At 41.0% G+C, this 15,000-nt stretch overlaps 1 protein-coding gene across 2 annotated transcripts in view; it reads left to right on the top strand.

The window, feature by feature from the left end:
• The window catches only part of LOC143130828 (uncharacterized), a 91,201-nt gene that overhangs the window by 7,317 nt on the left and 68,884 nt on the right, over positions 1-15,000 (top strand). For both annotated transcript variants that reach the window (XM_076290052.1, XM_076290051.1), the window contains exons 6-12: positions 1,928-2,038; positions 2,726-2,836; positions 10,124-10,231; positions 11,178-11,288; positions 11,905-12,015; positions 13,348-13,455; positions 14,725-14,832. In XM_076290052.1, the coding sequence (XP_076146167.1) occupies positions 1,928-2,038; positions 2,726-2,836; positions 10,124-10,231; positions 11,178-11,288; positions 11,905-12,015; positions 13,348-13,455; positions 14,725-14,832 (768 nt within the window). The remainder of the gene's footprint in view (positions 1-1,927; positions 2,039-2,725; positions 2,837-10,123; positions 10,232-11,177; positions 11,289-11,904; positions 12,016-13,347; positions 13,456-14,724; positions 14,833-15,000) is intronic.

Here is a 15,000-nt window from a genome sequence, read left to right as displayed (position 1 = left end):
AATACCAAGACTGTCTAATTCAGCTAATGGTCATATATTCAGTGTGTGTTGGAACACGTTGTGTTTGTGTGTGGGCAACCAACACATTTGTAATCTGACTGTTAATGGGCAACCAACACATTTGTAATCTGACTGTCTGTTGAGCTCAAATACCAACAGTTTTTTTTTTTATCAGAAACACACACACTTTATCTGTACACACACACACACACACACACACACACACACACTCTGCATCTGCCTGATGATCAAACAGCAGCAGGACGCATCTCACACAAACATCATATTTCTATGATGACGTACACACACACACACACACACACACACACACACACACACAATATATGAGCTGTATATGTTGTTGTATATAATGACAATGTCAGTATGTTTATGTTTTTGTTGATGTTTTTGTTGTTGTTAATCAATATCAAAGGCCATACCATTACACAACCCTAATACATAGTTATTTTAAAAGGGAAATATGAAGAAAATCGGTCATGTTGTTATTAATGTAACAAGAAGTGCCTGAATTTGGCTTTGCAAATTAATTAGCTGTGATCAAAAGTAGCAGTGGTAAACATGTGTAGCTGTGTGCGCCATGTATTCATAATGCTATTAGCCCATTATCCTATTAGCCCATTGTAATATCATATATTATAAGCCATGTATTCATAATGCTATTAGCCCATTATAATATCATATATTATAATATCATATATTTTGGGGCAGCCGTGGCCTACTGGTTAGCGCTTCGGATTTGTAACCGGAGAGTTGCCGGTTCGAACCCCGACCAGTAGGCACGGCTGAAGTGCCCTTGAGCAAGGCACCTAACCCCTCATTGCTTCCCGAGTGCCGCTGTTGTTGCAGGCAGCTCACTGCGCCGGGATTAGTGTGTGCTTCACCTCACACTGTGTGCTGAGTGTGTTTTACTAATTCACGGATTGGGATAAATGCAGAGACCAAATTTCCCTCACGGGATCAAAAGAGTATATATACTTATACTTATACTTATATTATAAGCCATGTATTCACAATCCTATTAGCCCATTCTAATATCGTATATTATAAGCCATGTATTCACAATCCTATTAGCCCATTCTAATATCTAATATCATATATTATAATATCATATATTTGGGGGCAGTCGTGGCCCACTGGTTAGCACTCTGGACTTGTAACCGGAGAGTTGCCGGTTCGAACCCCGACCAGTAGGCACGGCTGAAGTGCCCTTGAGCAAGGCACCTAACCCCTCACTGCTCCTCGAGCACCGCTGTTGTAGCAGGCAGCTCACTGTGCCGGGATTAGTGTGTGCTTCACCTCACTGTGTGTTCACTGTGTGCTGTGTGTGTTTCACTAATTCACGGATTGGGTTAAATGCAGAGACCAAATTTCCCTCACTGGATCAAAAGAGTATATATACATACATATACATACATACATAATATATTATATATTATGAGCCATGTATTCACAATCCTATTAGCCCATTCTAATATCTAATATCATATATTATAATATCATATATTTGGGGGCAGTCGTGGCCCACTGGTTAGCACTCTGGACTTGTAACCGGAGAGTTGCCGGTTCGAACCCCGACCAGTAGGCACGGCTGAAGTGCCCTTGAGCAAGGCACCTAACCCCTCACTGCTCCTCGAGCACCGCTGTTGTAGCAGGCAGCTCACTGCGCCGGGATTAGTGTGTGCTTCACCTCACTGTGTGTTCACTGTGTGCTGTGTGTGTTTCACTAATTCACGGATTGGGTTAAATGCAGAGACCAAATTTCCCTCACTGGATCAAAAGAGTATATATACATACATATACATACATACATAATATATTATATATTATGAGCAATGTATTCACAATCCTATTAGCCCATTCTAATATCATATATTATAAGCCATGTCTTTCCACCTCCTGCCTCCAGAACAAGTACCGAGAGGAGGGGAAGAAGCAGGCATCCACGTCTCTCTACTCTGTTCTGCCAGAGACGTTAGAGACCCAACACGCCAGAGAAGCCTCTGAGCTGCAGAGTGAGGTATGTGACACACACACACACACACACACACACACACACACACACACACACACACATATACACACACACACATACACACATACATGCACACACACACACAGTGAGGTATGTGACACACACACACACACACACACACACACACACACACACACACATATACACACACACACATACACACATACATGTGACACACACACACACACACACACACACACACACACACACACACACACACACACATATACACACACACACACACATACGCAACATGTCAGAGAGGTCTCTGAGCTGCAGAGTGAGGTATCTGACACACTGTTATCCAGCACACACACACACACACACAAACAAACACACATCCATGAGATCCATATATGTGTGAATCTGTGTGACGATCTGACAGCCTGTCACAAAAATGTAGTTGTGTCTATCAACAGTGGAACTGTTCAGAAACAGATATTCTTAGTGTAAGAGAAGCTTGTATCTGAAGGTGTAATGTTTAATGCTGAAGAAGCTTGTAACTGAAGGTGTAGTGCGGTTCTGTTGTGTGTTTGTGACCCTGGCATGCTCTCTCATGCTATTTCATTGACCAGGTGATGGTGGACATACAGGTTTCTTACATTTGAAACAGTGTCATCCTTTAAATGATGCAGTGCTGATGATGCTGAAATGATGTTGGTTGTCTTCCAGACGAAGTACAAAGAGGCTGGCAAGAAAGAAGCCAGCACGTCTCTATATGCCCACATGCCAGAAACCAATGAGATCCAGCACGCCAAAGAGGTGTCCCAGCTACTGAGCGAGGTACATTCACTAACACAGGCAGACGCCAAGCACAGCACATGACTATCACACATTACACAGGACATTACTATCACACATTACACAGGACATTACTATCACACATTAATCACACATTACACAGGACATTACTATCACACATTAAACAGGACATGACTATCACACATTAAACAGGACATTACTATAAACAGGACATTACTATCATACATTAAACAGGACATTACTATAAACAGGACATTACTATCGCACATTAAACAGGACATTACTATCACACATTAAACAGGACATTACTATAAACAGGACATGACTATCACACATTAAACAGGACATGACTATAAACAGGACATGACTATCACACATTAAACAGGACATTACTATCACACATTAAACAGGACATTACTATAAACAGGACATTACTATCGCACATTAAACAGGACATTACTATCACACATTAAACAGGACATTACTATAAACAGGACATGACTATCACACATTAAACAGGACATTACTATAAACAGGACATGACTATCACACATTGAACAGGACATTACTATCACACATTAAACAGGATATTACTATAAACAGGACATTACTATCACACATTAAACAGGACATTACTATCACTTATTCCACTGCTTGGTTGAATTTCCCATTGTCCTACGTAATTTAAACAAAAAAAAAAACAACCATTAACCGTATGTTATCTGCACACCTATGAAGTAGATCCATTTTTTTGGCCATATCACACTTGTATATTAATTCGCCGAACTCGTTGTGAAGTTTAAATGAACTGTCACGTTGCATCCGAGCTGTAAAATGTAGACGTTCAGAACATTGCAACTTTGTAGCATATGACGGAGGTGGCTTTTAGCTAGATGGATGACAGCAGGCTAAGTAAAAGCGATGTTTCAAAGCTAAAGTTCATCAGAATCTTGGGATACGCCCGCTTGATAACGGGAGAGATAGAACTAACGACTAGCCTTTGGCCGTAGCAACCATCCATTTAGAACTAGTAACGGCAGTTTGTCCTGTGAGTTGAGAAATTAGTTGATATGTGTCGGAAGAAATTAGTTCTACAAACAAGACAGTTTTAGCGATTAAAACGTTTAAATCGTAACAGGAAATGAACACAACGCAAGTGGCAACAGTGGAATAAGCGGGATAATGGACTCCACAACCTCGACCGTGCATTAACTTCTGTGAACAGACCACCGTGTCGTCCATTATCCCTTACACATTAAACAGGACATTACTATAAACAGGACATGACTATCACACATTACACAGGACATGACTATCACACATTAAGTATAAGTAAGTATAGTATATATACTCTTTTGATCCCTTGAGGGAAATTTGGTCTCTGCATTTATCCCAATCCGTGAATTAGGGAAACACACACAGCACACAGTGAGGTGAAGCGCACACTAAACCCTTGCTCAAGGGCACTTCAGCCGTGCCTACTGGTCGGGGTTCGAACCGGCAACCCTCCGGTTACAGGTCTGAAGTGCTAACCAATAGGCCACGGCTGCCCCTCATGACTATCACACATTACACAGGACATTACTATCACACATTACACAGGACATTACTATCACACATTAAACAGGGCATGACTATCACACATTAAACAGGACATGACTATCACACATTAAACAGGACATTACTATAAACAGGACATTACTATCATACATTAAACAGGACATTACTATAAACAGGACATGACTATTACACATTACACAGGACATTACTATAAACAGGACATTACTATCACACACACAGGGCATGACTATCACACACACAGGGCATGACTAGCAGCACATATGTCTCGTTCTCTGTATGGCGCCCCCCCCCCCCACCCCCTATACTATTTATTGCCTATAAGGCACCATTGTGCTTCTTAGACCTCCCTTTTTACCCCCTGCAACTTGTGGCACAAGCATTTGACTGTATTGCAAAGTACATGTGACAATTAAACTTTGAACTTGAACTTGACTATCACACATTAAACAGGACATTACTATCACACATTAAACAGGACATTACTATAAACAGGACATTATCACACACACAGGGCATGACTATCACACATTAAACAGGACATTACTATCACACATTACCCAGGACATGACTATCACACACACAGCACATGACTATCATACATTAAACAGGACATGACTATCATACATTAAACAGGACATGACTATCACACATTAAACAGGACATGACTATCAGACATTAAACAGGACATGACTATCATACATTAAACAGGACATGACTATCAGACATTAAACAGGACATGACTATCAGACATTAAACAGGACATTACTATAAACAGGACATTACTATCACACATTTGACAGGACATTACAATAAACAGGACACTCAGCAAACAAATGGATGTGATGAGCATGAGGAGATAGCACCTATCAAAGCTGCTGAGAGGCTATCAGAAAGGAAGGGTCATGTTGTAACACCAGTACCAATACCCCTCCCCACCTCCGTCGACTCCCTGCCACCACAAAGACACAACAACATGGAATACACTACTGGAATACATGCTGAAAGCGGAGCGTCTGCAACAAACTTCCCAGGGCCTCAGCAGGCAGATGGAGACTCTGGATCAATTTTCAACCCCAACCTCCTTGATTTCCCATCAACACCCACACCCAATCACGTCCCCACCCAATCAAACTCCCCAGGCCACACAAACCCCCCTAATCTCCCATCACCATCCCCACACCGTCATCCCACCACCCACTCAAACTCCACAGGATCCCCTGAATACCCATCACCATCCCCACCCAAGCACATGATGTTCCCTGCAAGAATGGAGAGACTGCTACCAGTAGCCATGCAGAGTTTTACTAGCCCAAGATCTTTAGCACCAAAGAAGCGAAGGGCACCTCCACCCCCTCGCCCTCCCCCTCCCCGTTTAGAAGGATCTCTTAAGCAGCAGCAACCTCTTAGTTCATTTTCTCAGCCGGCATATAGCATGGAATGTGCAGTGGAAAATACAGATGGCAGCAGCAGGGGACAATTGTATGATGACTGTGTTGTATGATATTCTCAGGGTCCCTGCAATATAAATGGTACTGACAGTAGTCTTGAGAACATGCCGGGACCCAGTAAGCCCATGACATTCTCTATTCCTGTATTGACAAGAAATAGAACACAAATGCATCGAGCTTATAGGGTAAACCAGTCCAATCTCCTACCTGTACCACATCAACCTCAGATTCGCCCCATGGATCATATTTCCCCAACACTTACAGCAAAACTAGCACTCCTAAATATCAGATCTCTTTCAAACAAATCATTCTTAATTTATGATCTAATTTGCACACACAACCTTGATTTTTTACTTTTAACTGAGACATGGTTAGATCAAGCAAACAGTGCTGCTACTCTCATCGAATCAGCTCCCCCAAATTTCAGTTTTTTGAGTGCTACCAGAGCAAATAAAAGAGGTGGGGGGATAGCTACAATTTTCAAGACGTCTTTTCAGTGCAATCAGTCGTCATTCGGTGACTTTACTTCATTTGAATATCTGTGTGCATGCATTAAGTCTTCTCCTCAGATTTTATTACTGACAATTTACAGGCCTCCAAAACATTCAGCTAAAGTTTTTCTTGAAGAACTAGGTGAACTGCTATCAGTTGTTTGCATAGAGTTTGACTGTCTTATTATATCAGGGGATCTAAACTTGCATGTGGATAATCCTGAAAACAATTATGCCAAGGAATTCATTGCACTAATCGATACTTTCTCCCTAACACAGCATGTACAGGGGCCAACACACTCTCTCGGCCATACCCTCGACCTTGTTATCACAAAGGGTCTCGATGTCTCTACAGCTGTTAAAGACCTGGCCTTATCTGATCATTTCTGCGTGTTCTTTGATGTGTCTATGTCCCCACACACTCAAAACACAGCTATGATTGTAAAAAGGAGAATCATAAATGATCAGACAAGTGCTCTCTTTGAGCAAGCACTTTCACTAAAGTCAAGTCAACTGTCAGACTCTGAAGACTTATTTGATCACTTTAATGCAAAAATGGCAAACATTATGGATGACATTGCTCCATTACAATTCAAGAAAGTTAAGGACAAACAGAAAGCACCATGGAGGCAAAATCCAGCAGTTAAACTTCTAAAAAGAGAGTGTAGGAAGACTGAAAGAAAATGGCGTAAATACAAACTTCAGATCCACTATGAAATCCATAAAGAGATGCTCCGCACGTATAACTCTGAAATATGCAAAGCAAGACAGTCTTTCTTTTCTAACATTATCAATAGAAGTTCAAATAACACTCGTATTCTATTTTCAACTGTTGATAAGTTAACAAATCCCCCCTCACAATTAGCGCCTGAACTTCTCTCAACTAATAAATGCAATGAGTTTTCATCTTTTTTTAAAGGTAAAATTGACAAAATCAGACTCAACATATCTGCTCAATTACAAATTCAACAACCTGAACTTCCAGCAACAAACAGAGGGAAACTAAACTTGATGTCAGAGTTCAGCTTGATAGACTACGAAACACTTGAAAAAACGGTACAGAATCTCAGCTCTTCCACATGTGTCTTAGACACTCTGCCTACCAATTTCTTCAAAACTGTTTTTCACCTCATAGCGGCGGATGTCCTTCAAATTGTAAATGTATCACTGCTGTCTGGCACTTTTCCTAAGTCACTGAAAACAGCTGTTGTAAAGCCACTTCTCAAGAAGAATAACCTGGATGCCTCCATGCTAAACAATTACAGGCCCATATCCAATCTGCCTTTTATTGGCAAAATTATTGAAAAAGTAGTCTTTAATCAATTAACCACCTTCCTAACATCAAATGGGTATTTTGATTACTTTCAGTCTGGTTTTCGGGCAAATCACAGCACTGAAACAGCTCTCATTAAAGTTTCCAATGACATACGCCTCAACACAGATTCAGGTAAAACATCAGTCCTAGTGCTACTGGACCTTAGTGCAGCATTTGACACTGTTGATCACAATATTTTACTACACAGACTAGAACACTGGGTTGGATTTACAGGCATAGTTATCAGCTGGATAAAATCATATCTACAAGAAAGGAGCTTCTTTGTTGCCATCGGAAACTGTACCTCAACACCAACGTCCTTGACCTGTGGTGTTCCCCAGGGGTCAATCTTGGGGCCACTATTATTCAACCTCTATATGCTCCCACTTGGACAAATCATTCAAAATAATTTGATTTCATATCATAGCTATGCAGATGACACACAAATTTACTTAGCTCTATCACCAAACGACTATGGTCCTCTTGAATCTATGTGTCAGTGTATAGAACAAATCAACACCTGGATGTCTCAAAATTTTCTTCAGCTGAACAAAGAAAAAACTGAAGTAATTATATTTGGTAAAAATGAGGAAAGACTTAGGGTTGCCACTCTCCTTGGCACAAAAGGGTTGAAGGCAAAGGATACTGTTAAAAATCTTGGTGTATTAATTGACAGTGATCTAAATTTCAACAGCCACATGAAAGCGATAGCTAAATCAGCTTTTTACCACCTCAAAAATATTGCCAAACTCAGAGGGCTGATGTCAAAATATGACTTAGAAAAACTCATTCATGCATTTATCTCCAGCAGAGTTGATTACTGCAATGGACTGTTCACAGGCCTTCCTAAAAAGACTATTAAACAGCTTCAGGTGATACAAAATGCAGCAGCTAGGATTCTAACAAAAACTAAAAGAACTGACCACATTACTCCAATTCTTAAGTCCTTGCACTGGCTTCCAGTAAGTCACAGAATTGACTTTAAAGCACTATTGCTTGTTTATAAATCAGTAAATGGAGCAGGACCTAAATACTTGTCAGACATGCTTCAGCAGTACACACCTTCTCGTCCTCTCAGGTCCCAGGTGAAAAACCTGCTAGTAAAACCTACAGTTAGAACTAAACATGGTGAAGCAGCTTTTAGCTGCTATGCGGCTCAGCTGTGGAACCAACTTTCGGATGACATCAAAAAGGCCCCAACTGTAGCCAGTTTTAAATCTAGACTTAAGACCAAACTGTTCTCAGATGCTTTCTGCTAACTGTGCCGAGTAACAAATTCTGAATCTGCCTTGATAATTATTCTACTTTGTCTTTTATTACTTTTTTTTACTACTTTTGCCTTTGTTTTGCTTACTAATTATTCTTTATTTTTAAATGATTTTACCTTGTTTTATGTTTCCTTTTTATTATGATCTTTACCTTTTAACTATTCTTTGACTATATTGCCCTTCTATGCTTTTATTTGTTATTATTGTTTGGTTTTGTTTATGTAAAGCACATTGAATGACCTCTGTGTATGAAATGCGCTATATAAATAAACTTGACTTGACTTGACTTGACATTAAACAGCACATGACTATAAACAGGACATTACTATTATACATTAAACAGGACATGACTATCAGACATTAAACAGGACATGACTATCAGACATTAAACAGGACATGACTATCATACATTAAACAGGACATGACTATCAGACATTAAACAGGACATTACTATAAACAGGACATTACTATTACACATTACACAGGACATTACTATAAACAGGACATTACTATCACACATTAAACAGCACATGACTATCACACACACAGGGCATGACTATCACACATTACACAGGACATTACTATCACACATTACACAGGACATGACTATCACACATTAAACAGGACATTACTATAAACAGGACATTACTATCATACATTAAACAGGACATGACTATCACACATTAAACAGGACATTACTATCATACATTAAACAGGACATTACTATTACACATTACACAGGACATTACTATAAACAGGACATTACTATCACACATTAAACAGGACATTACTATAAACAGGACATTACTATCATACATTAAACAGGACATGACTATCAGACATTAAATAGGACATTACTATCATACATTAAACAGGACATTACTATTACACATTACACAGGACATTACTATAAACAGGACATTACTATCACACATTAAACAGCACATGACTATCACACACACAGGGCATGACTATCACACATTACACAGGACATTACTATCACAGATTACACAGGGCATGACTATCACACATTACACAGGACATTACTATCACAGATTACACAGGGCATGACTATCACACATTACACAGGACATTACTATCACACAAAGAGATACTACACAGGCTCACACACGCACCCACACACACACACACGCACACTCACACATGCACGCACAGTTAAACTAACAGCACCTCTCCCCTCGCAGGTCAAGTACAAAGAGGGCCGGAGAGGCACGTGCTCCTCCCTGTACTCCCAGCTGGCCGACACGGCCGAGATCCAGTTCGCTCGGGAGATGACCGAGATGCTGAGTGAGGTGAGGCCATGCCAGATGCCATCCAGTGACTGACCAGTGGTGCCCTGTGACCTGGTCAATTCATCTCATTTACTCACACACACAAACATACACATACACACCTGTCATGTTGATCACACACTCACACACACCATAGCTGTCAACCCTCCCGTTTTTTCCGGGTTTCTCACATATTTTAACTTTTTTCCCGCTGTCTTCCCGTTTTAATATTTTCCCGTAAAATATCCCGTATTTTAACAATCTCATAACATTAGCTCGACCATCGGCCCTTGACATTTTCCTGTATTTTGGGTGAGAAACCCGGGAAATCTCCCTTATTTTCAATGCTCAGTGTTGACAGTTATGACACACACACACCTCCACCACAGTGTGACACATTCAGACTCGGCCCCTGCTGCCTCAGCTCACTGAAAACACACACGCACACACACACACACACACACTATGCATATGCAGAGCTCTTTATCACATACGCACACACACACATGCATATGCAGAGCTCTTTATCACACACACACACACACACACACACACACACATACACACACACACACACACACACATGCATATGCAGAGCTCTTTATCACACACACACACACACACACACACACACACACACACACACACACACACACACACATACAAACACACACACATACAAACACACACACACACACACACACACACACACACATGCATATGCAGAGCTCTTAATTAGCATCCTATTGCTATTTTTGCAGTAGTCCTATACCATACATATATCCCACACACTTTACCATACATATATCCCACACACTTTACCATACATATATCCCACACACTTTTCAGAGGGGGATAGTGTATGGTGTGTGTGTGGTGTGTATGGTGTGCATAGTGTGTCATTCCAGTAAAGATGGCTGACTGTGTGGTCAGTGTATAACACACTCTCTCTGTCCACCCCTCTCAGAACAAGTACAAAGAGAGCGGGAAAAAGAGCATCTCCAACAGCGTCTACTCTCAGCTAGCCGACACCACAGACATCCAGTTCGCTAAAGCCATCGCTGAACTGACCAATGAGGTACGCCCACAGTGTGCTTGTAATAACCAATCACTTCATATGATTTCAAATGAACTAAAACATTGTGATTCTGGAAAATCCATGCAAAATAACTACTGTACATGCCTGGGCATTTTGTTATGGCATTTCAAAAGCAGTCATGTCAGTCTATTGTGAAATGTTGCACATGATACATACATACATATATACATAAATATTGTTCATACTGTACATATATGTCTGTGATATATATATATATATATATATATATATACTGTATAATACAGTCACATATGGAACATTTTAATCAGACAAATGTACTGATTGTTAACTGTCCTAAGTATGTCGGAAATATAACAATTTGGGAATCTACCTTTAACTCTATGACTGAAGCCTTCATGGCATTTGTTTAGCCATATGCAAATGGTTCTTTGACTAGATTCCCAAAGGTTTCCACGATTCTGAATTATCTGACACGCACTTTGACCACCCTAACTGTATATATATATATATATATATATATATATATATATATATATATATGACCCTAACTGTATATATATATCTATGACCCTAACCGTTAAGCTGTTGTACATTTCCTGGAACGTTGTGTTTTTCCTGTTGCTATCGGTTTCAGAGAAAGTACAAAGAGGCAGGCAAGAAGGGTGTGAACAGCTGCCTGTATTCCCTTCTTCCTGAAACGCTGGAAACCTTGCATGCCAAACAGGTCTCCGAGCTACTCAGTGAGGTAAAGCTACAGTCACAGGCAACAGTCTGGAATGCAAAGATGACTTTATATTCTAATGGTTCTATCACTAGTTCTTATTCCATTGCTAATGCATGCTAGCTAGTGCAAACACTAGTTCTGAATCTAGCTATGATAGCAACTGATTCTCCCAGCCACCAGCAGAGTGAGATCATGTCACAGGCCCAAGCTTTAGCCCACACTGGAAAGATGTCTTGTATATTCCCTGATCTGATGGGCCTAATATACAGTATCGCTAATGCATGCTAGCCCAGGTAGCAGCTAATTCTTAGGCAGATTTGGCCCAGGTGTGGCACACTTAACTGTTATATCAAACTCCCCCACAGATACTTTCCTCTAAAAGCATGGTCGGAACTCTGTTATATCAAACTCCCCCACAGATACTTTCCTCTAACAGCATGGTCAGAACTCTGTTATATCAAACTCCCCCACAGATACTTTCCTCTAACAGCATGGTCAGAACTTCAGGAAGTCTGAGGCTACTTGTCTCTCTCTTCCTGCTAGTAGCTGATTCCACTAATCTGACCCTGCTGCCAGGTGAGCTCAGCATACTGGAGTAGCTCTTTTTTATAGCAACAATCTAGAGTCACACCACCTGGTTAGCAGATTCCCAAAGCTGATAAGCAGCTTTATAGTTCAGTTGGGTATACAGTGCAGAATATCAGCGCTTAGGGATGATGGAGGGAGTCACACTGTATTAATACTTCCCGTAATATCCAGATATTAGTACGTGGTTACGTTTGGTCCCTTTGTGAGTTGAAGCCTTGCCCATGGTATCCCCAGGAGTCCTGTGCCCAGGCTGTGCCCAGGCTGCCTGGTGCCTCAGTGCTGTGCTGAGCTCCGTGGCGTGAGGGGAGGGGGGGGGAGTTCGGCACACCCTGGGGGGTCTGCAAGCAGGCTTTGCTTTAATCCAGCTGGACAAATGAATGTCAACACAGAGACGGCTACTATTTAACCCCCTAAGAGCATTACTGATGCCATGCCCAGTCCTGTGCGCTCACCACATATATAACTAGTGGCTTTTTGGGGTCACCACAAGATAGTCTGTGAAGAAAGGAAGGACCGGGCAAAGGTTTGATTGGGGTCATACACCCAACACCCTGAAGCACATGGATCAACATTCAGTATTAAAATTACTATCAAGAGACCCCAAAGAAAGCTGATACTAATGGTTTTAAAATATCTTAGTTCTCTATTAAAACCTTCAGTTGATGACTTCAGAAAGTGTAGTTGTAAAGTTATAAACAAACAAATTATTCAGCCAAAGTGGTGAATCTGTCTTCCATATATGACATTTTTTTTGTTCTTGCAAAGATCAAGTACAAAGAGGAGAAGAAGGACAACACATCAAGTATTTATCATCTGATGCCAGAGACCATGACCACACAGTTTGCTAAAGAGGTTTCAGACATTCAAAGTGAGGTAAATCTAGGCCTACTCCAATCTCTCTCTCTCTCTCTCTCTCTCTCTCTCTCTCTCTGTTTCTCTCATTTTTGCCTTTCCCTCTTGTTTACACACACAATAAATGAAACGACATACAAAGAGAAAGGTTCTGAAAGATATTTGATTTCCTAGATATTTAATATAAGTAAGAGTGTTTCCCAGAGAACTGAATTCCATTTGTGGTGGTTGGTTTGCAGAATTAACTTGAATGCAACAGTTTTTAACAAATTAGCACAGCGTGGCTATGATGCTAACCAGATTTAAGCACAATTTTAGTACAACCTGGAAAATCATTGTGTGGTGGTCAATGTTGATATTGTGGTGGGCCACCACAAATAAGTCAATGTATGGGAAACACTGAGGGCCAGATGTACGTACATTTGCAAACGTAGCGTTATCAGCGTCATGGACACACAGCAGATTGTGAACGCTGTCAGACCCAAGTTTCTGTCGTATTTATCAATCGTTCAATCCTTAGTGTAAACTGCGCCTTTCTCTGCCCATAAACGCAATTTAGAATGTCCACAACTGAATGGAAGCGCAGTTGAACGAAGTTAACTGATGACAACATTAAAAAGAACGTTTATCGATCATGAAATAATACCATACATGATAAGATGTAAACAAGCAGGGAGATAATGAAGATCAGTAGTTCTACTCAAACTACTTGTGCACGTAGGCTATGGAAGATTGGTCAAATCTAGCAAGTGAAAGTAAGACATTCGAAAGGCCAACGAAAGTTAAGGTTGCTTTTGGTAGTAGGCTACAAATATTTTCACCACAAAAACTGGTGCTCTAAATAGCGATTCTGTTGTCTGAAAGGTTCTCTTATTGATGCATTGAACTGCAATTTGGATTAACACCTGCTTTTACAAAGCGGAAGTATTTAGGCGCAGAATAGACGTGCGCTTTCAGGAGCATATAGGAAATAATTAGCCGCTCTTTACTCTTCCCCTCCCACCTTTTTACGCTAAACTTCCACTTTCCCCTGGATCCTCCCATGAATGCATACGCATGACATGACAAACGCAATCTGCCACTTTCAGCTCCCGCGACAGGCAGTTTGCGCTTTTACATCATTGCGGCCTGTTTGTACATACCTCGCAATGATTTTACACGCACATTGCGAAACAAATACGCCTGAAGTGGGCGCAAAAGCGAGTACATCTGGCCCTGGGTAAGTTAGCAGTTTTGAACTGGAATCAAAGCAGCTATACTGAGGCATGCCACTGTGCTCTGCTCTGGCAGGTGAAGTACAAAGAGAAGGGCAAGAGATCCTCCTCCAGCATCTACTCCCAGCTCCCTGAAACTACGGAGACGCAGTTCGCCAAGCAGATGTCCCAACTGCAGAGTGAGGTACCGCCCTCCTCCATCAACCGACTCCTGTTAGCTTTTACAGACATGTACAGCCAGGCTACACGGGGTGTACAACTGAATAGTTTGCTAAATAGATTGGTCTCATTTGTTCAAATGTACACGCCGCTATCACATCTGGTGGAGCTGTTGTGGAAGCTAATTGCTACT

This window comes from Alosa pseudoharengus, unplaced genomic scaffold, assembly GCF_046254945.1.
Source record: "Alosa pseudoharengus isolate Yale_2024_CS ecotype anadromous, Long Island Sound unplaced genomic scaffold, YU_APseudo_1.1 YU_APseudo_1.1_scf_18, whole genome shotgun sequence".
NCBI lineage: Eukaryota > Metazoa > Chordata > Actinopteri > Clupeiformes > Clupeidae > Alosa > Alosa pseudoharengus.
Note: the sequence above shows the minus strand (reverse complement) of the source record. Positions and strands in the feature narration are given on the sequence as shown.